Source organism: Barbus barbus (assembly GCF_936440315.1).
Source record: "Barbus barbus genome assembly, chromosome: 24".
Classification (NCBI taxonomy): Eukaryota; Metazoa; Chordata; class Actinopteri; order Cypriniformes; family Cyprinidae; genus Barbus; species Barbus barbus.
The window spans coordinates 28,208,704-28,233,304 of record NC_136752.1 but is presented as its reverse complement, the minus strand read 5'-3'; the positions used below and the strand labels follow the sequence as shown (position 1 = coordinate 28,233,304).

Below are 24,601 nucleotides of genomic sequence, written 5' to 3'. Positions count from 1 at the left end.
TCAAGGTCAAAATATAGATTATTTTCCTGTCAATTAAAAACATTACCCTAGAAATTTGCATTACTGTCCTGTTGTATTAAGGTTTTCTGATTATTTGTATTTTTTTGTAATTAGACTTAAGAGTGCAACTTTTTTTTTTTTTTGCATTATATTAGTCAGGACCAGAAATGAATGGGGTTTGGGAAAAAAAACTCGAATATGATGTAATAAATCCCTGTTTTTAATTCGAAATAGCTGATTCTCAGTTTTCTGTTCTAGATCATAGATGTTTGTCTTTTCCCCCCTGAAGATTGTCTAGAGATCATCTTGTGCCTCAATATAACTTATTGCAGATGAAACATCCATCATTACATAAAACAAAAGTATCATCTTTTATAGCACCATTAGGTATTTTTTGCAGGTTATTATACCTCACATCGCAATCTTAACCTTAAATACCGACAATCAAATGTTGTGAAAATACCTACCTGCCAGGTTTTCCTAAATTATCTCCAGAATATAATTATTTTAACTAAATAAGACCAAACTGCAATTGTTTCCAAGTTTGGAACGAGCACACAATTTGTATTTAAATCAACAAATATCAACCTTTAAAAATGCACGAGTTATAAATGCCTACAGTTACGCCACAACTACAGCAAGAAAAGTACAAAACAAATGCTGGTCATGATTGTGAATCTTGTATGGCAGATCAGAAAATGTACAAACAAAAAAAACACTAGAATACTCAACTAGACAACTATCATTTTTGTGCCACTAACATCACCAAACACATGCAAAAAGAATGATTGTTTTCAACTTTGTTACAGATAACTAAAACTAAAAATGTAAAAAAAAAAAAAAAAAAATACAAATGTAAATTTGAGAATTCCTCTGTTAATTGAAATAAAATATTTTAGAAAATTAAACTTTTTCATCTAGTTCATCTACATTTATCATTTTTATTTTAAAAAATACAAAATAAATAAATAAATGGGAGGGGGGCAATAAAAACAGAAATTAAAAAAACGAACTAAAATACAAATAAAAATTTAATTCAACAATAAAACCTAATGCAAAATATTAATACAAATTGATAATTTTTTGAAAATTTCAATTATACTTAACTACTTATCAAACAGGTTTCCTGACATCAATGAGTTAGTGTTGTTGTGTTGGGCTCGTTGAGATCCTAAAACTGATCAATTATGACAAGTGACGTGACATACGGCCAAGTATGGTGACCCATACTCAGAATTCATGCTCTGCATTTAACCCATCCAAGGTGCACACACACAGCAGTGAACACACACACACCGTGAACACACACCCGGAGCAGTGGGCAGCCAATGCTGCGGCGCCCGGGGAGCAGTTGGGGGTTTGGTGCCTTGCTCAAGGGCACCTCAGTCGTGGTATTGAGGGTGGAGAGAGCGCTGGACATTCCCTCCCCCCACCTACAATCCCTGCCGGCCCGAGACTCGAACCCACAACCTTTGGATTACGAGTCCGACTCACTAACCATTAGGCCACGACTTCAATATTATTCAATAAATCCACCATGTTACATCTTCCAGGGAAATCAACATAATTAAGAGTTGCTCTCATTGAACTAAGATACGACTATGTATGTATTTAACACACAAAGACACACTTCATCTTTATGTAAACATTTTTTTTTATGATGAGCACTGAATTTCAGCAGTGCCCTTATTTAATAGAAAAGGCACCCGATAAAAATGTACACCAAGATGCAAACAGAAAACATGAGACTATATCAGTTTTAGTTGTATTTAATAGAGTCATAACTATACAAATACCAAGTTCATACAAAATGATAAATGGTCATAAAAGGCCTAAAAAAAAAAAAAACATGCAACATATCTACAAATCTTCCAGGTGATAATCCATGTGCCATTTTTTGAAGCAGTTACGTGACGACACAAAGCACAATGCCACCTTGCAGTGGGAGCAGTATATGGGAGTCTTGACTTTATTTCCTTGCAGTTTGCACATCACACAAACTCGCCTCCCATGCGTAGCATCAGAACCGAAATACTCCGGATAGCATCGCTCTGTCTGGGCAGGTGAGGCTGGGGGAGACGACTCCGTGTCGGACAGAGTTTCATTCGTTTCAGTCGGGGTTGAAGGCACGTGAGCAGACTTTCTTGTGGAGACCAGCGTGGCGGATGTTGAGGGATCTTTGGCACCTCTGCCGGCACGTGCGAGTTCAGAAACAAGAGTTTCCCTAAACAATTTATGGTTGAGAGGAACCTTGTTCTGAGCTTTCGCCAATTCTTGGTGAAGGATGAAACTGTTGACCACTGCGATGTCAAGAAAATGAAAGAAGAAGGTCTTGTACCATTTTGTGGTTTTGTGGAGGACGTTATAATACTCTATGAGGGAATCTGAGAGATCAACGCTTCCCATGTATTTTCTGTAGTCCTTCACAGCAGATGGAACAGGAATTAGACGTGTTCTCCAAACTCCATCGGAACCCTTGGCGTTCCTGGTGACAGTATCCCCCGTGAACGCCTTGTGAATCGAGGAACACATGAGGACTTCTCTCACATCCATCCATTTGACGAACAGAAGAGGACCTTGTCGACACCAACAGATGGATCCTAATTCAGATCTTCCACTCAGATCATTGACCTTCGGTAAACTGGAGGCATGGCGCAACATGCCACAAGCAAGGATGTCGTTCTGCAACAAATCCAAGAAAAGAGTTGGGCTGGTGTAGAAATTGTCCATGTATAACCTATAACCCTCGCCGAGGACCTTGTGATCCAGTAGTCTCATTACAGAATCATATCCGGCACCTTTCCCCGACGACGTTGAAGTCTTTCCTTCATACACAAAGAAATTCCAGGTGTAGCCGCAGGACGAATCAGCAAGAACGAAGAGTTTGTAGCCCCATTTAGTTGGTTTGTCATTCATATATCTCTTGAGTCCAATCCTAGCTTTGGTAGCGACCATTCTCTCATCTACCAGAATCTCTCTGTTGGGGTGAAAGTGTTTCCTACACGCCGAAAGAACGTCTGTGTACAGAGGCTTGATTTTGAGCAGCCGGTCATAACCCACAGTCCCTTTTTTTTTGTTGTTCTCCTCATCCTCCTGAGGATCACAGAGTTGAAGATTCCAGGAGATGGCCTGGAATCTTGCTCGGGACATGATGGATTGCGGGTACGAGAAATTGTACATTCGTTTTCTCGCCCAGTAGTCTGCAATTGACTTCGCCTTCACCAGCCCCATGTAGACAACTAACGCCACATACGAGTAGAACTCGGCTACAGTTAGAGGTACCCAGACGAACTTCTTTCCAGCTTTCACTCTCTTTTCGGCATTGCTGTTGGTGTTTCCGACGATTGTCTTCACTGCAGAGTTGGTGAAAAAGAGTTGGAACAACTGTAAGGGTGTATACGTTGCGTCCGTCGTGAGCTGTGGACCTGGAGGTCGCTTGGGAGAGAAATTCGGTAGTACCGGTTCTTCATCCTCATTGGTGATGTCAAGCCACTTATCTGGCTTACTTTCGTACTTTTCGTCAACTTTCGTCCAAGCTGAATCCAAGGCAGAACATGACCTGCCTCCGGTTTGTCTTTGTGAATACGGAGTTGCGAAGAGCTTCGGTTTCTCTTCGGTCGAAGCGGGTTGCGGCATAGCTTCAGATGTGGAAGCAGGTTCGGGATTGGGTTCAGAATTGGTGGAGATTGCGGGTTTGGGAGCGGGATCCAAACATGATGCCGGAATGGGATCAGCGGAGGGATCAGAGATGGTTATGGGAATGGAATCAGCAGTTGGTAATGAATTTAGTAGGGTTGTAGGAGCAGGAGCAGGATCAGGGGTTGGGTTAGGTGTGAGGTTGGGTTTTAAAGCATGCTTTCGGGGCCGGCCTCTCTTTCGTGGTAATGTGGGTGCTGGACAAGGAATGGGTGTGGGAGTGGAATTATGGTTGGTCGTGGGAGTGGCTTCAGGGGCGGGATAAGTGGTGGCTTCAAAAGTGGGTGTGGGCGTGGCTTCAGAAGCAGATTTAGACGTGGATATAGAGAGTTTGTCTACTGGCCCTGATGATGTGGGTGTAGGGGGGTTGCCTATTCTTGGAGATTGAGCTGATGCAGGTGATTTTGAACGATCCGGACTTTCCAGAAGAGGGTTCCAATCGTCACCAGAATCAAGACTGTAATACAAAACAAACACACTTTATATGCATGAACTCAGTGGCCACAATAACAACAACTGAAAAGTAGTAACTAGTATCTGGGTTAACCCTATAAAGCCTTATATGAATTAATAGATTTTTTTTTTTTATAAATATATAACTTTTTGTAATGGAACCATTTATTGAACCTTTAAACAAAATGAATAAATAAGTTTGCATGTGTTTTAGTTGAGTATCTCATTTGATACATCAGGCTTTTATTGCTCATACAGTATGATATAGGATAATATATATAGGACTTGTACTCCAGGAGAAAAAAAACACCACAAATTTATTCAGAGGCCCAAACTGAACAAGAATATGCATTTTGGTATAAGTTCTGATATTTATATGGCTAAAAGGTAAGCTAAATATAAATATCAGTTGTCACTCTATATCTCCCAATATGTCTTAGTAAGATGATAATTTAATGCTTAGTTTTATGACAGGGTTGCTGCACGTTTTTAAAAGTCAAATTTAAGGCTTTTTAAGACCTTAAAAAGGTCCTTTAAGACCTTTTTAGGACACAAAGAAATAAAAGTTAATACTGTATGTTAGAGCAGTGCAATGCTGACAATTTTTTTTGCAGTTTTTGAATGCATTCACTACATTAATATAATGCTATGAGGCTGTTTTTGTTAAATATTTAATTGAAATTAAAAGGTACCAGCACTTTAAATAAAAAGTAAAACTGCAGTAGATGGTGGCAAGTCACTGCGTTATGAGTGAATTAATAATTAAACTGATTTCTTCAAAACACTAATTCATTCAATAATAAAGCACTGCTGTGTTGCTCAGAGATGCACAACTGTTCTGCTGTGGTTTCATTTGGAAAGATTACTTTCTCAAAAATTGATTAAAAATACATTGAATATATACTAAATCTATTGTATTTATTTATTGTTTATTGAACTGTTAAATCAACATCATATTTGCAATAAAAAAAAAATCACAATACATAATTTTTTTAAAGATTTAAATTAAACAGAAGCATGCAAAATGTTACGTGTAAACAATACTTTGTTGCACTAAACTGCTATATTTTTAGATTTTTGACCTCAACTCAAAACTTAATCCCTATCAGAAAAGAATACACATATTTAAGACATTTTAATCAAATTTCAAATTTTTGAGACTTTCTAATCACTCACGGGAATCCTTTATGATCAAAGCTCTGTAATTTTTATTGTGGAGAACAATATATACAATACAATCCAATACAATGATGACTGAGAGTTTTAAAAAAAAATAAAAAATAAATGTTCCTCAAAAGCCTGATGATCATATTTGATACTCACATTTGAACATGATATTTCTAAAAAGGATGTATGGATAATCAAGTAAATCTAAGCAGCTTCAGTCCAAGTGTTTATTTTGAAATATTACTGACATAACCCTTTCAAGAATCGTCAAGGTTTTTTTTTTTTTTTTTTTAAATAAGAGAGAAACAGGAACAGAAAGCAATTGCTTTCATTGTATAGAATTTTATTTTGTATAAAAAAGTGACTATGGCTGTTCACACACAACGTTTTTGCATTCAACTAGATGGATGCTTTTGACCACTGCGACCATGTCTTGCATCTTTAACAAACAAGTTCAATGCATCAGGAGACCTTTTTATTAGATGCAAAAATGTTTTCTGTGCTAATAAACTTGAATTACAAAAATCTACAATAAATGCAAGACTTCCTTACTCACTCTTCTTCCCACAGTTCCTCTTCCCTCCCCGAATCACTGATCTCGTCGCTGTCACCATCAAGGTCACTGTTGATGTTGCTGTCGGCCCGAGGCCTGCTGGGTGCAGGATTAGGGTTGGGATCAGATGTGGGTATAACGGTCAATGGTTCATCGATGGTTGTGGGAGTGGGTTGAAAGGTGGGCACATGATCAGAAGTGGATATGGGTGCAAGTTCAGGCAGAGGACTAGGGGTAGTTTTTGAGCTGTGCTTCAAGGGTTTGTCTGTCCGTGGAGGTGTTGTGGATTGAGGGATCGGAGATGAGAGTCGTTGCCTCTTTGCACTTGGTGATTTTGAACGCTCTAGTCTTTCTTTCTTTGTAATAGGCCATTCTTCAATAGCATCCACACTGTAACACAAACCAAAGATGCTTCATTATGCATGCATGTTGCACAATTCACACTACCGTTCAAAAATTTGGGGTTGGTGAGTTTTTTAATGTTTTTAAAAGAAGTCTCTAATGCTCACAACAAGGTTGAATTTGTTTAGTAACAATTTATATTGTGAACATTACATTTTAAAACAGCTGTTTTCTACTGAAATATATTTTACAATGTAAATTATTGCCTTGATCAAAGATGAATTTTTAAGCAACAGTCTTCAGTGTCACATGATCCTTTAGAAATCATTCTAACATGCTGATTTGCTGCTCAAGTAACAGAATTATTTGTATTATTATTTGAAAATTAAATCTTTTGTAACATGTTAACATTAATGTTTTTACTGTCACTTTTGATGAATTGTGTCCTTGCTTAATAAAATATAAATTTCTCAAGAAAAAAAAAAAAAAAAAAAAAAAAAAATCAAATGACTGATGTGTGTCCAGGTCACATTACTATGGAAGCCACAAAAATTAAATAAGAAAGGTAACTGCAACTTTTTTATCTCACAATTCAGACATGTTCTTACAATTGTGAGTTTACAACTCATAACTATAACTTTTTTTTCTCAGAATTGTCAGAAAAATTCAGAATTTTAAGATATAAACTCACATTTGCAAGTTGCAGTTCTGAGAAAAAAAGCCCAAATTGTGAAATATAAACTCACAAATGTATAAATATAAACTTTGTGGCAGGGAAAAAAAATAAATTGCGAGATGTAAACTCAGAATTATGAGAAAAAAAGTCTATATATGCAGAATTCTACGAAAAATTCCAAATAGCGCGATTTTTTTCGTGTGGCAAGAACAAGCTTCAATACATTACACTGTGAACCAAATGTAAAAAATAAATGGAAATTCTTTTACTCGTGCATTTACTCACTTCTCTTCCCACGGTTCCTCTTCCTTCACTGCCCTGAACTCATTGGTGTCGCCGTCTAACAGAAGTCCTGTTGATGTTGGTGTACAGATGAGCGTGGCTATCGGTGCTTGATGGGACGCGGCTGTGGAATTCGGGCTGAGTTTAAAAGTGGAAGCGGGATTAGAGAGGAGTATGGGTGTAGAATTAGGGTTCAGTTTAATGGAGGAGGCGGCATTGGTAAGGGTTATAGGAGTGAAATTAGAGCTAAGTGTAAAGGTGGATGTGGAATGAGGGCCGAATTTAATGGAGGAGTTAGGGATCAGTGTGGCATAAGGGAGGGGTTTAGGCACTATCGTTGGATACGGGCTGGGTTTGGGAAAGAGCTTGGCTTTTGATTTGTCTTTAGGCGGTCTGCCTCTCCGTCGAGGTGAGGAGATGGCTGCGGTGCTTTTCGGCGTGTGGGCCATTGCTGGTGCTGTTGGGGAGGGCTTCAAAGTATGTTTAGGTGGCCGTCCTCTCCGGCGTGGTAAAGACGATGAAGGCGAGGAGGATGAGTTCCTCTTTAGTTTTGAGCGCCTGAGAGGCTCCCATTCTTCCGAAGAATCAATACTGTAACATATAATGAATGCACTTAATTGTTATATCACATTAAAGAGGTTTATTGTTATCTATTACACTTTAGGCAAAGGAAAGCATAAAACTGATTTCATGAATGCAAACAATAAATGCAACAATACATTGACTACAGTGCTTGCAAGACTGCCCTGCTATTCTTTGCTGTCTATTAATTAATATTAATACATATATTAATTAAGGTCAAAACGCTCAATGTTTCATAGTGAGCACTGTTTTCATATACACACGAACAGCTCACGATCCAGTGTTTTCAGCATCTCAGTTCACAGGAAGTGCAGCGCTACATGAACTCATCACTAAATTTGCTCTGAGTTTGGGTCGTTTATAATGTGCATTTAAGAACCATATTCCCAAACTTTCAATGAGAAGTGGCTGTTGAAAACAAAAGCAAAACTTTACGGGCTCCCTGCTGTTGTACCGACAAACTAAACATTTGAAAATTAAGACAGCCGTAAATATTAGTACGGTAATTTTACAGTTGTACTGTGAAATTAAATTTAGCGTTTTCCTGAAATATACATTTTTTACATATTACAGTGAAATATTACAATAGCAGCAACATTTCTTATTTTGTTTATTTTTTATTTAGTAGTAAATCATTATTATTATTATTTTATAGTTATACTGATATATGAATCACAACATTTTTGGCCAAATACTGCATCCCTACAAACAATCATAGCAAACCTTATCTTGCTGTAAAAAATAATAGCTTATATATTTATTTTTTTTTTATTAGTTTTTTTCACCCATATTGTGCAGCCTTATCGGTCTCTCTGAAAGTCATAGGCTCTGTAAAAAAATAATTATATATATATATATATATATATATATATATATATATATATATATATTTTTTTTTTTTTTTTTTTTTTTTTTTTTTTAACAGTACCCTATGGCGCATTGCCCACTAGACTATAAAACTTACTTTAATTAGAAAATGTTCTCTGTCTGGCAATAATTTTTATTTATCATAAAAGAAGAGAATGCATTCTGCTGATTATCTGCACTATGTCTGGCATGGGGGAAAAAAGGTCAAAATTTGACTGGTTAATGCTATAACCATACCATTTGGCTGCAAGAAGCACCTTTCCCCTTTAAAAGCTGTGTATTTTTTGCAAACAGCATATATATATGCACAGTTCCCATTGCAGATTGCTGTTTTTGTTGCATAGCAACGATGCTTTACCAGTGTCAGACCCTTTTGAAGACTCTATAATTATTAGAGGATCTGACTGCTTCCTCCGTGTATTATAGACTTTCTTAGGCACAGATGATCATTGCATCTTTTCCCAATTAAGATTTTCCCAAGTTGCCTGTATAAGAATAGCAGTTTTTAACAGTTTGGAATGGGGTGCATCAAGGCACGTCCCTTTTTTAGAATATCCAGTAGCCTTTTAGTTTATGTCACAGCCATTAACAATAATGTTCAATATTTAGAGGACTGGGCATTCTTATACATTTAATTGGAGAAAAATATGGATACGCCCCTGAGTGCAAGATGACGTCATTCGGATTTTTGCCCATTTCGCAGACGACAAAAACTGTTATAATGTAACACTCTTTCTCTCGCTCTCTTTGTAGATAGATAGTTAGATATGTTTTAAACTGATTCATATATTAGTTTTGATTATATGGAGTTATTTACACTATTTTCCACACTATGCTTGGTGTCTTGCATGCACTGTTTTTCCTATCTAGTTTTAAGAAATGCATTCTGCATTAAGCAATAAAAGGATAATTTTTCTACCCCACAACAGGTAAAAACGCTACACATGCCGTATTACTCACTCTTCTTCCCGTGGTTCCTCCTCCTCCGCCATATCGTCGAGCTCGTCGCTGTCTGACAGGGGTTTGTATCCAACTTCAGTATCACAATCGTCTATAACGCACTCGATTTCATAAAACATTTGCCTCTTCGCTCCGACATCCTCCGCCGATGCCATTTCGAGCAGAATAGATGAAGAAAACTAAACGCTGCAGAACATGCGCGCAAGCTCACGGCGTTCAGAGCGGTCTCCACAAGCCCCGCCTACCACCGCTACGTATGGACTATCGCAGGCTCTGATTGGAACACAATCTTGAGTGACGTGCGAACGACCGGCTGAGATCATCAGTTATGCGACGTGAAAAGCAGACCCTTTTATTTGTTTTTATTTTAAGAACCAAATATATAAGAGACCTATTTTTTCAATGTAAAAATATTTATTTCAGTGCACTCTTGTTTAGTGCTGTCTTGATTCTTGGTCCTTGACTTTTTTGTTTGATTTGATAATACAAAAAAAAAAAAAATTAAATAGAAACTGCTGTTATTTATTATTTTTTACTGCTCTTTTTTTATAGTGCTGCATATAAGAAAAACTGCTTAAGTGACAACTGTAGAATATAGTTGTGCATTCATCACATTTCCACAGCTTTTTTGTATACATTTTAACATTTTAATAAACATAAATATATCATTTCCTTTGTTATTTCATGTTATGTCTGATCATGTTATTTCTTAATTGCACATTGCCTATTAATTACTTTACTGACCCCTTCAGTTTGCTTTTTTTTTTATATTCATTTCACATACAGCAAACCAATTCCATGCATGTTCCATTATGGGTATCTTACCCTGGGATGCAGACACAGCAAACAGATTTTTCCTGAGTTGACAACCTGTCTGACTGAATCAGTGTTTGTGCCGTACAAGTTCTGTTCAAACTCGCCCGACTCGAGGAACTTCCCTGCAGCCAGGTCAGATTCAAAGCTCTGTCGTGATACAAAGTTGTACTCCCTGCCGTTGACCTCATGTGCGCGGGGGATTCGTGTGGTGTCTGTAACACATTCAAAAATATATCTAAGTGCAATACAAAACAGCAGGCTGTGTATAAATAAATGTCAATTTGTATGCTTTAATTCCTGATTGTATATGCAACCCAGTTTTTCTTAAAGGAATTGTTCACCCAAAATTGAGAATTTGCTGAAAATGTCTTCACCCTCAGGCTATTCAAGATGTGGATGAGTTTGTTTCTTCATCAGATTTGGAGAAATGTAGCATTATATCTCTTGCTCAGCAATGTATGCTCTGCAGTGAATGGGTGCCGTCAGAATGAGAGTCCAAACAGCTGATAAAAACATCACAATAATGCTTTCTCCAGTGAAAAAGTGGTCTGTCTGAATCAAGAGAGAAATCTGCACAGATCAAGCACCATTTGCAAGCCAAAACAGCTTTAAACAAATATGTTGCTGGATTTTGACGTGAGAGACAACATGAGATGGACTTTTTCACTGGAGGAAGCGTTATTATGGATTATGGGCTCATATTTTCACCAGAACTGACAGTTTAAAATGGCTTTTTTTTAAACAAACATTGAAATGGAGTAGTTATAGTAGTAGTAGTTATCACTGGAGTGGTGTGGATTACTTGTGGATTTTTGTGATGTTTTTATCAGCTGTTTGGACTCTCATTCTGACGGCACCCATTCACTGCAGAGGATCCATTGGTGAGCAAGAGATGCAATGCTACATTTCTCCAAATCTGTTCCCATGAAGATACAAACTCAGCAAATTTTAATTTCTGGGTAAACTATTCCTTCAGTAATTAAATTATTAGTTCCGTTCCAAAACTTAGGAAAGCTGCCCACATAAGTATGAGCTAACAGCATTACAACATAAGGAGTCTCTTATGACATATAATTTTAATATCGATGCAGCTATTGTGCCTCCTCCTGTAATTTGGCTTTCATGTTAAACAACTTTAAACCAAAGTTGTAATCATAATCTTACGTGGAACAGCACCGGCGAATCGGTCAGGCTCTAAAGAGAGCAGTCTTTGTCTCAGTTCATCATGTCGGCTGTTGGGTGGACCAATCAGAGTGATGGGGCGCTTGCGGTTGGGCGGCTGATGGTACAGTGCCACCTCCTCATAGGTCAAGATATCCTCAGTGTAATGCTCTGAGCAATTACAGATATTCATTACTGATGAGTTTTTCCAAAATATAAATCTCAGTCTATACCAGGGCTATTGAACTCAGCTCAATATGTGTTTTCAGAGAAATCCCCAAACAATGAATGTCCACAACATGAGACAAAAGGTAAACACTGGATCCCAAAAGCTAAAAGGTAAATCTGTGTCCCTTCTCAGCATGCCTCCTGTTTTTAAATGCAAATTGCAACTCGGGTGTGAGAAACTCTTTCATTGTTCTTTCTTATTGCCCATCTTGCAGGAGAAGAAACCTCCCTCCATGAACATCTGTCAGTTAGCTAATGACTCTTATATCCTCAGCCTTTCACCCACCCGAAACCATTCACACCTCAAACCCATTAGCTGATTCAAATTCACTCTAAAACGAGTGGGAAAAAACCCTATACTTGCACTCAAGCCATAGCTAGGGAATTACAGTGGATCTTTTGGATTTGCACCAGTAAACTACCACTCAGAACACCCTAGCAACCACATAGTAACACACTAGAAACCACTCAAAACACCCTAGCAACCGCATAGCAACACAAAAAGCCATTCAGAACACCCTAGCAACTACATAGCAACACTAGAAGCCACTCAGAACACCATAGCAACTGCATAGCAACACACTGGAAACCACAAAGATCACCTAGCAACTGCACAACAACAACATGGCAACCACCCACAGCATTTTTATTGCACTAGAACTGATGACTAACAAAGTAACAGCAGGAACAATTAGTTCAATTAAGGATGAATTTAAATTTTGATTTAATTTTTAAGAATTCAGCAGATTCTCACCGATATTCTTACTAGGGTTGAAAAAGAGTTTTTTCCGTTGCTTTTTGCTTTTCTTTGCACACCAAAGTTTCCCTGAGGAAAGAAGATCTATTATCAGTGACACCAAACTTGTAAGATCAACAGCAACATCTGTTTTAAGGATGATGAAAGCTCAAAGTTTGTGTTTGTGTCTCTATAGAAGTTTTTTTCTGGCAGGAATTGAGTGAGTTTCAGACAAATGTGGTCCAGCTCACCTTTATACTCTTGATTTCTGTCTGTAATGGTTTTCTTCATGGCTTCTCTGTGCTGTTGGAAGCTCTTCCCTTGAACGAACACAACAGATGATGACCACTGATGATCTTATCTTACCATGGTACTAGACATGCAACTACTAGTTAGCGAAAGTAATTTTTAATTTTTTAGCATAAGTAATTTTTTATAAACATGCCCTAGACAAAAGCATTACTGGTGTGCATCTTAAGACAAAACAAAGGCACTGACATGTTTTAAGATCAGTTAGTGCAAGTTTATTTCAGTTGAAACAGTTCAGATTTACATCTGGTCTGTGAAACCGGGGGTATATTATTTTTTCAGTGGACTTACATGCATTTTTTTTCTGTCTCTATCCTATAACTGTGCAGGCACTCTGCTAATTGCTCTAACCAGGTATAAGGCCAGCGAGGGGCTTCTGGTCCTCATGTCCATCCCGGTACGCCTGCCACCAGTTGGGGTCGTCCTGGCTGGTGACGTGTAGGACATCTCCCTTTTGAAAGGAGAGGCCGAGCTCTCTGCATGGCACATATAGGTCCTCAGATGGGTCATAGCTGAAGTTTGCCTTCACATGCATCTGTAAAGAAGAGACGAGGACAAAGCTAATGTATAAGCATTGTACCAAACTCTAATGAGCTGCAACCAAGCATAAAATCTATTCAAAATAGCAGTTTTCAAAAGTATCAGCCTCATAAACTATCTTAAATTTTTCACAAGTATACTAATGCATAAGGCAATTCCAGAATGCATTGTGACAAGAAGCCTCCTAAGGTTTGAAACAGAGTTGAAGACAAGCCTAGAAGCACACATTCAAAGGAAGGAATGAAAATGAAGAAATTACAGATGAAGTCATACCACAGTTGGTCGGTGAGGAGATATTTTGTTTTGAGAGTTTGGGATGAGGAGAAACGTGAGGGACCCATGCATGCAGGACTAGAGACAAACAAGAAGAACACAGATGTAAACAGATTTAATTTTTTTGAAAGAAAAAAATTATACTTTTATTTACCAAGGTGCATTAAATTGTTCATAAGTGACAGTAAAGACATTTATGATGTTACAAAAGATTTCAAATAACTGCTGTTCTTCTGAACATTCTATTCAACAAAGCATCTTGAAAAATAATATGTATCATGGTTTCCACAAAATATATGAAGCAATACAACTGTTTTCAACATTGATGATAACAAGAAATGTTTCCTGAGCAAATCAGCATATTAGAATGATTTCTGAAGGATCATGTGACACTGAAGACTGGAGTAATGATGCTGAAAATTCAGCTTTGATCACAGCAATCAATTACATTTTAACATATATTCACATAGAAAACACTTATATTACATTGTAATAATATTTCACAATATTTCTGTTTTTACTATATTTTAAATCAGATAAATAAAGTCTTCATGAACATCAGACAATTTTTTTGTATTTTGTTTATTTTATTTGAGCAGTATACCTTATGTCAACAAATGATTTTGGTAAAGTAAGTTTCAAAGAGTTTAGGATTTTCTGGATCTCACCAGAACGTTGTGAACATCATTAACACTTTTTCCACGGACAGGAACACCGTTGATCTCCAGGATTTCATCTCCTTCACTGAGCAGGTTGCTTTTCTCAGCCGTCCCGCCGCTCACCACCCGACTGATGATTACACGGTCATGTTCGTTCCGAACAGTCACACCCTAAATAATGTTAAGGTGTAGTGGTACAACAAACACATTGTCAGAAACTACAGTGACGTATTCAATGCTGCCCTTAGAGACTATGTATTATGTAGATAAATAACACTTACCAGAGGCATGTCACGAGTTTTCTCTAGGCAAACCAGTTTGGTGGTCTTTTCATCCTGGTCCACGGATTCAGTAGTTTCGACATCCAATTCTTGCTCGGCAATACAGTCATGAGCCTCCATCAGGGCCTGAGGAAGAGCCATGAACATTAACCCTGGTGAATGGAGATGTCAGCATTGACTCTTTTGATTTTTGCCAGTAAGGAATCATCCTGAACACCTTAACATCCGCATAGCAATCCCATAGAAACCACATAGCACGTAACACCCCTGCAATTGCACAGCAACAAAAACCCCTGGTAGTGTTTTGGTAGATGTAGTGTATTGTGTTAGTGTATTATTGTAATTTGAGAATTAGTGTTGGAGTTTAGTTTGCAATGTGTGATTTTGAGCATGAAATGAACTGTTTTGTCAACTATGTGTTGTAGGTGTGTTGGTGCTTTAAGAGTTTAGGAAAATTGTTAGAAATTGTCATAGCGATCGTAAAAAAATTTTATTTCTTGAGATAATGTCTTCTATAATTAAGACTTTGTTAAATTCAAAACATTACTTCTTGCTAAAATACGAGTTCATAATCCATAATAAAGCTTCCTGCAGTGAAAAAAGTGTTCTGGTCTGAATCAGGAGAGAAATCTGCACAGATCAAGCACTGTTTACAAGACAAAACCTTTCTAAACACATATGTGGGTGGATTTTGATGGATGTGTTTCTTACAAACATGCAGCTTTTCACTTCTCAAGCTGTTAACTGATGGACTGGAGTGGTGTGGATTATTGTGATGTGTTTATCAGCTGTTTGGACTCTCATTCTGACGGCACCCATTCACTGCAAAGCATACATTGGTGAGCAAGTGATGCAATGCTACATTTCTCCAAATCGGATGAAGAAACAAACTACATCTACATCTTGGATGGCCTGAGGGTGAGTACATTTTCTGCAAATTTTCATTTTTGGGTGAACAAATCATACTCATAAATCATAATACATTTTCTTAGTGTAAGAAACATCTACAACCATATGGTATCTAACATCTAGTCAAATGGATCTTTTTTTTTTAGTGAAATATCCTGTTTCCCAATGAAATATCACATCACAGAAATAAAAAGGCTTGTGAATGTTATTTCACGTTGAGTACGTGATGAAACAACTCGCTAACACCTCTCTGCGTTGCATTAAACACCTAATGAGCACACGCACACACACACACACACACACACACACACACACACACACACACACACACACACACACACACACACACCCACACACACACACACAGACTGTAATAATCCATCAGATCTCATTCTGGCCTCCAGGATCTTGTCTTAGTATCTTGTCTCAGTCCATAAGCCAATGACGGATTACAAACCCAGCTTCATCCAGCTATGCTTTGGCACAGGGCAGATCAACCAATTACCACGTCCTTATTAAGCACTTCAGACGCCTTTGCTCAAGTACAATGACTACAAATACCACAATAAAGAACATATTCACATATATGTATTTTAAAGTGTAATATTTCACAATATTGCTGTTTTTACTGCATTTTTGATCAAATAAATACAGCTTTGGTGAGCATTAGGGACTTTTTTCTAAAACATTATAAAATCATACCAATTCCAAACTTTTAAACGGTAGTGTATAATTCCTTGCATACAGAAATATATAGGTAACAATAACTAATTAAAAGATTATTTTTCTTATTTATGCTTATTATTTTATTATTTATTTTTAAGCATTACAGAGTTGCATGCTATTGCATTCTTCTGAGTTGAATAAGCAGGTAAAAAATGGCACAATAACTTGCTAATCTTACTATTTCTGAAATATACAGGGCATAGTTTGCAAGTTTGTAGCATGCATGGAATAGCTGAATGACGTCCTCCAAGTGTGCAGTATGCAACAGAGCACACTGCAGGGAGTATTATACCACACAAAGAAATGTGTCTGACTAGACCTTCAATTTCCAATTTGATAAAAATATCGTTCATGGAATGTGTTTTTTTCTAAAAAATATTTAGTTGAAAATTCATATAACATTTCTCAAATGCTACAACATTTCAAAACATTTAGAGAACATTCAAAACTAACGTTCCCATGATGTTTGTAACATTATAAAATGGAATGTTGCCTTAACATTCGCATAACCAAAAAACATTTTTAAGACATTTAAAAAACAGATTTTTTTTTAAATGAGAACATTCAGAAATAATATTTGCATAAATCAATGTTACAAAATGTTACATATATATATATATATATATATATATATATATCCTGGACATAAAAAAGGTTATTCATAAATCATTATTAATGTATTTTTTGTTTTTACTGAAATGTTTAGTTGAACATTTGTCTAATATTTTTTAAATGATACTTTTTGCTTCAGAACATTCAGAGAACATTCTAAAGTAATGTGCACATAATATCTGAAAAAAGGAATGTTCCCTTAATGTTTGCATAACCAAAAAACATTTCATAGCAAAACAACTTTATTTATAAATCATTAATGGAATGTAGTTTTTAATGTAGCGTTTTAGTTGGATGTTCATCTAACATTTTTTAAAATGTTACTTTTTTCAGAACATTCCAATGTAAGGTTCCGATAATGTCTGCAAAAAAACAAAAAAACAAAAAAACAACAACAACAACAAAACAAAACACACGAAATGTTCCCTTAACTTTTGTATAACCAAAAAACAAACTATTTATGGTTAAAAAAATGATGGTTTGAATATTCAGAGACCTTTCAGAAATAATGTTTTCGTAACTAAATAAGAACATTAGCAAACGTTTTTTTGCATGGAGTAGCTGAATGACGTCCTCCAAGTGTGCAGTATGCAACAGAGCGCACTGCAGGGAATATCATACCACACAAAGAAATGTGTCTGACTAGACCTTCAGTTTCCAATTTGATAAAAATATCGTTTTTTAAATATGTTTTTAGAACATATTTTTGTTAGCTGGGCTTCTGTAAGTGTCATTCTGTTCTGAGCATCCCTTACCAAAAAGTAGTATACTTCAAGTTTATTTGATTAAGTATACTTAAGTAAAGTTCAAGTATATTTTTAAGTATACTTTATGTAGTAAGTATACAAATATCAGTTACTAGTAGTATACTCGTTAGTGTACTATTTCAATACTCATTGGGACTAAATTAGCCCACTTTCTAGTATATAAAATATACTTTTAAGTATACTTTAAGCATACCAGTAGTAAACTTTGAGTACACAACTAGTTTAGCTTGTACTGCAACTAAAAGTGAACTTAAAGGTATACTGATAGTTTATTAATTAAATACTTGTTTAGCATTTTTAGCATACTTTGAAGTATAGTCTCAGTAAACTACTAGTTTAGTAGTTTAAACTGCAAGTATACTTGTAAGTTTTCTTTAAGTAAAGTAATAAGTATATTTTAAACTCTTTAACATGGGTACGTTTCATAAATAAAAAATAAAGAAATAAACAACATTTTGAACAAAAAGCTGAAAAAATACTATGAATTGGATTCAGAATGATAATCAAAACGTAGATGAAGTCGATCAACATCCCAAAACTTGACACTTGACAGTCATTATTAACTCTTCATCGGTCGACGTTTTATTCCATAATGTTACACAGTTTTGATGCTATTTTATGTCTGATGATCATGTTAGATTACACGTGGAAGCATCTGTTGTTTCGGTTTCGTCTTCGCTTGTGTTTTTTGGGAATTCTGTACAGAAGATGTGTACTAGTGCCTCCTACCGTATAACAATGAAAACACGGATTCTAGGAGCACAAGTATAGCTCAACTATATTTAGACTTTTTCTCAGTATAAGTCAAATATACTTAAATGTCACTTTAAGTATATTTCTGAGAAGTACATAAAAAGTAGACAAGGTATACTTTCCTATTGTTTAGTTTAAAAGAAGTATACTAATAGCATACTTGAATAAACTTCTTTTTACTAAGGGATGCCAGTTATGCAGCTGAATCTGAATGTTGGTCTGGTAATGTGTTGAGAGCCGTACCTCGTCTCTGAGCTGCTGTGCATGTACGGTGAGCGGGAATGGCGGACAGAGGCGTCTCATGCTCTGAGCCATGCTGCGGTGCGTGATGAACGCCTGCTGGAAGTCTGACTGCAGCAGCAGCTCCAGCAGCAGCTGAACATCCTGCTGACTCTCAGCATCCGTCAGACACAGCTGCAGATGCTGCAGAGAGTCCAGCAAGTCATCCAGCTCTGACAACACCAAGAGACAAACATTAGTGCTACATTCGAAAAATCCCATCTGATTTAAAAGCTGCCTTAAATGTTTAAGTATCATCAAATTGGACATGCAAGTCATTTATTTATTTTTTAATCTTGTCTGGTTGAATCTGGTTTAACTTAAAAATGAAGTTACAATTGGTTAAATTATTTTGATGAGTCAAAGTAATGGAAAATATCATATAATTGTTTCAATGATGATTATGGTTTCCATGTACTTTTTAACAAATTACTTTTCCAGTCATGTCTGATTACTAAATAATAATACGTAAAACTTCAAATGGTTCTTTAAAATATTTAATACAACAACAAAACAACAAGCTCTCTGAGCTTCCATGCACTACCTGAATAAAGACATCTTTACTGGAATACTAGATTATTAAAACAATAGCAATTTATGGATTTGGAATGACACAAGAATGAATATATTTGACCCTGGAGCACAAAAGCAGTCGCTGGGGTATAGTTGTAGCAATAGCCAAAAATACATTATATGGGTCAAAATTATCGATTTTTCTTTTATGCCAAAAATCATTAGGATATTAAGTAAAGATCATGTTCCATGAACATATTTTGTAAATTTCATACCGTAAATATATAAAAACTTCATATTTGATTAGTAATATGCATTGCTAAGAACTTCATTTGAACAATTTTAAAGGTGATTTTCTCAATATTAAGATTTTTTTGCACCCTCAGATTCCAGATTTTCAAATAGTTGTATCCAAATATCAATGGAAAGCTTATTTAGTCAGCTTTCATATTATGCATAAATCTCAATTTAAAAAAATTGACCCTTATGACTGGTTTTGTGGTCCAAGGTCACATATATTTGTAAACAACTATGCAGACTATTCTATTAATATCAAAAATTGCACAATTCGCCTACAAGGCTTTTTAATGTACCACAGTATTTACATGCTATACCATTGTTTTTGCCCCAAACATCGCACAATTTGCACTTTCAGCCCACATTGTGAAGAGAAATATCAACATTTGTCACTAGTAAACATGATCTTGTTAAGGGATACAAGTGCACTTCTTACAGGGACAATCCTCCTGAGGAACCCGAGGAACCTGAGGTTAAGAGTCTTCTCTTCACGAGTGCAGAGGTGAACTCATCACTGCTATTTAGTTTAAGCGGCGGAGTCACATTTTTTTAAAATGTTGATACTATATGCTCATCAAAACTCAATTTATTTGCTAAAAATACATTAAAAACAGTAATATTCTGAAATAGTCTGTTATATATTCTGTTTTCTTTCTTAATATATTTTAAAATGCAATTTATTTCTGTGATCAAAGCAGGATTTTTAGCATCATTCCTCCAGTCTTCAGTGTCACATGATCCATCAGAAATCATTCTAATATACTGATATTATGTCGAAACAGTTGTGCTGCCAAATATTTTTGTGGAAACCAACATTCTTCAGGATTCTTTGCATTTATTTGAAATTAAAAGCTTATGTAACATTACAAATGTCACTTTTAATCAATTTAATGCATCCTTGCTTAGTAAAAGTTTTAATTTCTTTCTTATTGTGGTATCAGCTATTATATACTAATCAAAACCCACCCCTAAACATCATGCTTTTTCAGATTGTCCATTTACATTTATGCATTTAGCAGACGCTTTTATCCAAAGCGACTTACATTACATTCAAGTTACAGTTTTTTTTTTTTTACATTTTATCAGCTCTTGCTTTCCCTGGGAATCGAACCCATGACCTTGGCATTGCTAGTGCCATGCTCTACTATTTGAGCTACAGGAAAGCCATCTGTTGTTTAATTGTCTCTCACCTGTTGTATTCCTCTCCTCTGATGTTAACTTGGCTTCCTCTGCAACATCAATCCCATCAAAAATGGCCTCGGTGCTGCTCTGTGCCGATGTGAGACATGAGGAAGAGTTCAGATCGGTGTCCTGAGTCAGTTCACAAGCCTCTTCCTCCTGCTTCATCATCATCACTTCTTCTGGATCATCTTGGATCGTCTCGGTCTGCTCACTGCAGTACTGAGCGATGAGTTTGGCAGGACTGTCCATGTCCATCTCAGCGTTCTCACCCGAGTGCTCCATGTCCCCGTTCATGTGTAACGTTAACATGGCTGTTTTATAGTGAAGGTCAATACAGTAAACTACAAGAGTGTATAAGAGTTGAGAGCAGGAGACATTGATGCAGTTATGGTTTCTTGATTCCCTGAAACAACAAAACAGAAGCCATTTTCTACAAATGCTGTAATTTGTATTGCAATTATATATATATATATATATATAATAGAATTAATTATACATTATCATTATTATTATTTGTGTGTGTGTGTGTGTGTATGTATACATATATATATATATATATATATATATATATATATATATATATATATATATATATATACACACATGCACTGCCCTCCAAAAGTTTGGAAACACCCCTGGCAAAGTGTGGTTTTGGACGATATCAGCATAAATCCTTATCCTTTTTTGGTGCAAATACATTAAAGTAACTTGACATTATCATTGAAGACCAGCAATAAAACATAATAATGGCAATATATACATGTCCAAGTCAGACATGCCCCTTTGCCAGGTGTGATGCCTGGTTACTGGTTTAAACTTGGTCCAGGTTTTTAAAAGATTTGTGGGTCAGCACACCTTAATACTACAGCTTCAACAATTGATTACCAATTCATAGTCAATGTTTGAATAAACTGACAGCTCGGATGCCCAGATTATGCAGAGCTGTAGCTGCTAATGGTGGATATTTTGATGAATCAAAAATAAGTTTTTTTATGTATAAACTGTTTATGTAATAAAATATGTTTTCGTAGTTTGTGTTGTCCCTTATCAGTGCAAAATTTAAAAGGATTCATGCCAGTATTGTCCAAAACCCCACTTTTCTAGGGCGTTTCCAAACTTTTGGAGGACAGTGTATTAATATATATATATTAATATTAATATATATTTAATTATGAAATACCTTTATGGTTGACATCAAAACTAATTAGCGGTCACTGATGAGGTTTTTGGATTTCTTACATCAGAAAGACAATGAACTTATTTATCTCAAAATATCGAGAAAATGTGATTTTTCAATATTTGAGCCCTTTAAAGGTGAACTGTATAATTTTTGCATTCCTAAATGGAGCTGAAAAAATAATGCTAAAAAAAAAGTCGTTTTCAAAATTTCGCTATTTTGGCTAAATCTACTTCCTCTGAAGGAACCAATCAGGTTTCAGCAGTCACGCACGCTCTGTTTAGTAACAGGTGGCAGTGAAAGACGACCATCTGTCTATCTGAGATTAGTTAACTGTAACTTCAGAATCTCTCTCTCACACACACACACACACACACACACACAAGGACCTGCAGACTCACATAAATCGAGCTACAAGCAGGTTTCAGGGAAAGATAATTAATTCCTTAAACATTCAAGAGGATTTAGACAAGCTGCACGGACATCTGTTTTGTTCATATCTCCCATAAAACACAATCTCTAAATTAATACTAACAGATTATCTCTTACTATTTCACATCTAATTAAAGGCCAGTTGATCTACAAATAGAGTAGCCTATAAATAACTTCAACCTTACTGAACATGCCTTACAAACATGAACAAAATGCCACTGTTACACTGTAAAAAATGATTTTTCAGTTTTATAAATAAAACAAAGATTTCTGGAGTATGTAGCTACTATTTTAGTTTTCCTGCTTTCAAATTTCATTTTTAATCAAATGTTTTACTAGCCATTTCTGTGTGAAACTGTCCTAATATGACATTACCATCACTGTCATAATAAATATTTAAAAAATAAAATGACAGAAAGCCAGCCTCTGTGAGTAACTATAGTATTTTGACAGAAACTTAAGGTACTATTGCTAAATTTTGTGAGGGATTGAGTGAAATATTGAATTCTGATCAGCTCACTTTAGCTTTTCACTTCATTGCATGTGGTTATTAAACCACCCTTAATATTTTGGACCATAAATACAGCATTAATTGACCCCTGAGACCTTTTAAGAGCCACTAATGTAGATAAACTTACTAAGCTCTCGCACGTTTTCCTCTAGTCCTTCCTGAGCTGCACAGCTGAGTTTCACTTCAATTTCAATGCATTTTTAATGCAAAGCTGATAGATGAACACAGTGTGGACAGTTAATGTATCAACCCTTGTGGGGTTTGAACCTTTGACCTTTCTGTGACCAAACACTAACATACAGCAGCCCAACATCAACTAAAAGCAAAGCAACCATATCAGAGTCAATGATTATAAATACAAACAAAACTACCGAGTCTATCCTGATAAAGCCATTACTCACTGTGTGCATGGAGTGGCAGGTCTCTCTCAGCCACTGCTGGTGAAGAAAGCAGTGATTCCAGTGGTGTTTTCACTCAGGTCCAGTGGACGTGTGAGTGTCCACAGCTCAGGCGTCTGAGGCTAATGTGGATGAGCGGTGACTTCATGAGTTCAGTAATCTGCTCTAAACCCGACAGACCACGAGTCTGACCAACATCTGACCATCTGATAGTTTACATATAATTCACCCTCTTCCTTTTTATTTATATTTCATAACCTATACAAGCTATAAATTTGTATATAAATCAAATTAGTTAATAAATATCATATTCTTTGGAGTAATAAAGTCAGATAAATTATCTAACATCAAATTAAGATGGCATGATATACAGTGTGTTGTTTATCATAACACTATAATAATATTATGATTCATATATATGAATATATATGATTATGAACTGTAAAATAATATTTTGTTGTATTATAATAGATTGATTTAATTATAAAGTTTACATTAAAATATACACACACACGAACACACAATTTGTATATACATATTTGTGATATATACATTACAAATATGATAAATATATTCAAATTAGGTTAATAATAAAAAGTGTGTGTGTGTAAATATATATATATACACATTTAATTTAATAATTTAACACAATATATTTATAATTTTTGTAGTATATTATATATACACAGTACTAATGAATTTTATATATATATATATATATATATATATATATATATATATATATATATATACACATACATATTATTTTATATTAAGAATAATTATACTTTTAATTAAATTAAATATTTACAATTTAAACTAAAATATATTTTTATATTTAATATTATTTATTAAGTAAATATTTGTAAAAAATTATTTGTATAACAACTTTTCCACAAATTGTCAATATCCATCAATCTCAGCCATCGAACACAATTACCAAAGTTACTGTTCGAAAAATTATGTTCATCTATAACTACAACCCAGATTTGATTCCAGACTAATAATATCTGAAATGAATGATGAAACTGCTAGATAAACCATTAAAGATCAGCTGTCCAAAACACTGCAGAGAATGGTCAATCAGCACAACATGAAACACACACACACACACAAAAAAAGAAAATGAAATCACACACGTTTTTATTCATTTTATTACAAGAAAATTCCACAATGCTATTTTATATAATGATCAAGGATTTTATTATTGTATTCTCTCTCATTTGGTTCTTATCGTTACAGAAAATGTTATTATACAGATTTGTTCAATGTCTCCTCATTGCTTGGTCATATTCCGCAGGAGTGCTGGTCACATTTTTCTGTACAATTCAATTGTTCGCTTTTTACTGTACATTTTTGTGTAGTTGATTAAAAAGGCAGTCAGCACTTAAATAAGCTGTGGTTTCTTTTTTCCTCGTCTTTTTAAAAAAAAAAAGTATATTCAAATGAAACGTTTGCCTGTGA

General features: G+C 35.5%; 2 protein-coding genes across 2 annotated transcripts; both read right to left on the bottom strand.

The window, feature by feature from the left end:
• Positions 1 to 149: 149 nt before the first annotated feature.
• On the bottom strand, positions 150 to 9,829 carry LOC306843479 (uncharacterized protein). The gene is made up of 4 exons (XM_079375005.1): positions 9,579 to 9,829; positions 7,173 to 7,760; positions 5,873 to 6,259; positions 150 to 4,153 (listed from the first exon to the last, which is right to left on the bottom strand). The coding sequence occupies exons 1-4, from the start codon at positions 9,731 to 9,733 to the stop codon at positions 1,861 to 1,863; spliced, it is 3,423 nt and encodes a 1,140-aa protein (XP_079231131.1). The 5' UTR covers positions 9,734 to 9,829; the 3' UTR covers positions 150 to 1,860.
• A 283-nt stretch (positions 9,830 to 10,112) lies between these two features.
• LOC306843480 (protein PALS1-like) lies at positions 10,113 to 23,255 on the bottom strand. The gene is made up of 11 exons (XM_079375006.1): positions 23,141 to 23,255; positions 20,628 to 21,022; positions 18,592 to 18,800; positions 14,582 to 14,707; positions 14,310 to 14,471; positions 13,642 to 13,719; positions 13,180 to 13,363; positions 12,771 to 12,839; positions 12,538 to 12,609; positions 11,559 to 11,726; positions 10,113 to 10,606 (listed from the first exon to the last, which is right to left on the bottom strand). Exons 2-11 carry the CDS (start codon positions 20,926 to 20,928, stop codon positions 10,389 to 10,391), a joined length of 1,587 nt encoding a protein of 528 aa, XP_079231132.1. The 5' UTR covers positions 20,929 to 21,022; positions 23,141 to 23,255; the 3' UTR covers positions 10,113 to 10,388.
• Between the last annotated feature and the right edge of the window lie 1,346 nt (positions 23,256 to 24,601).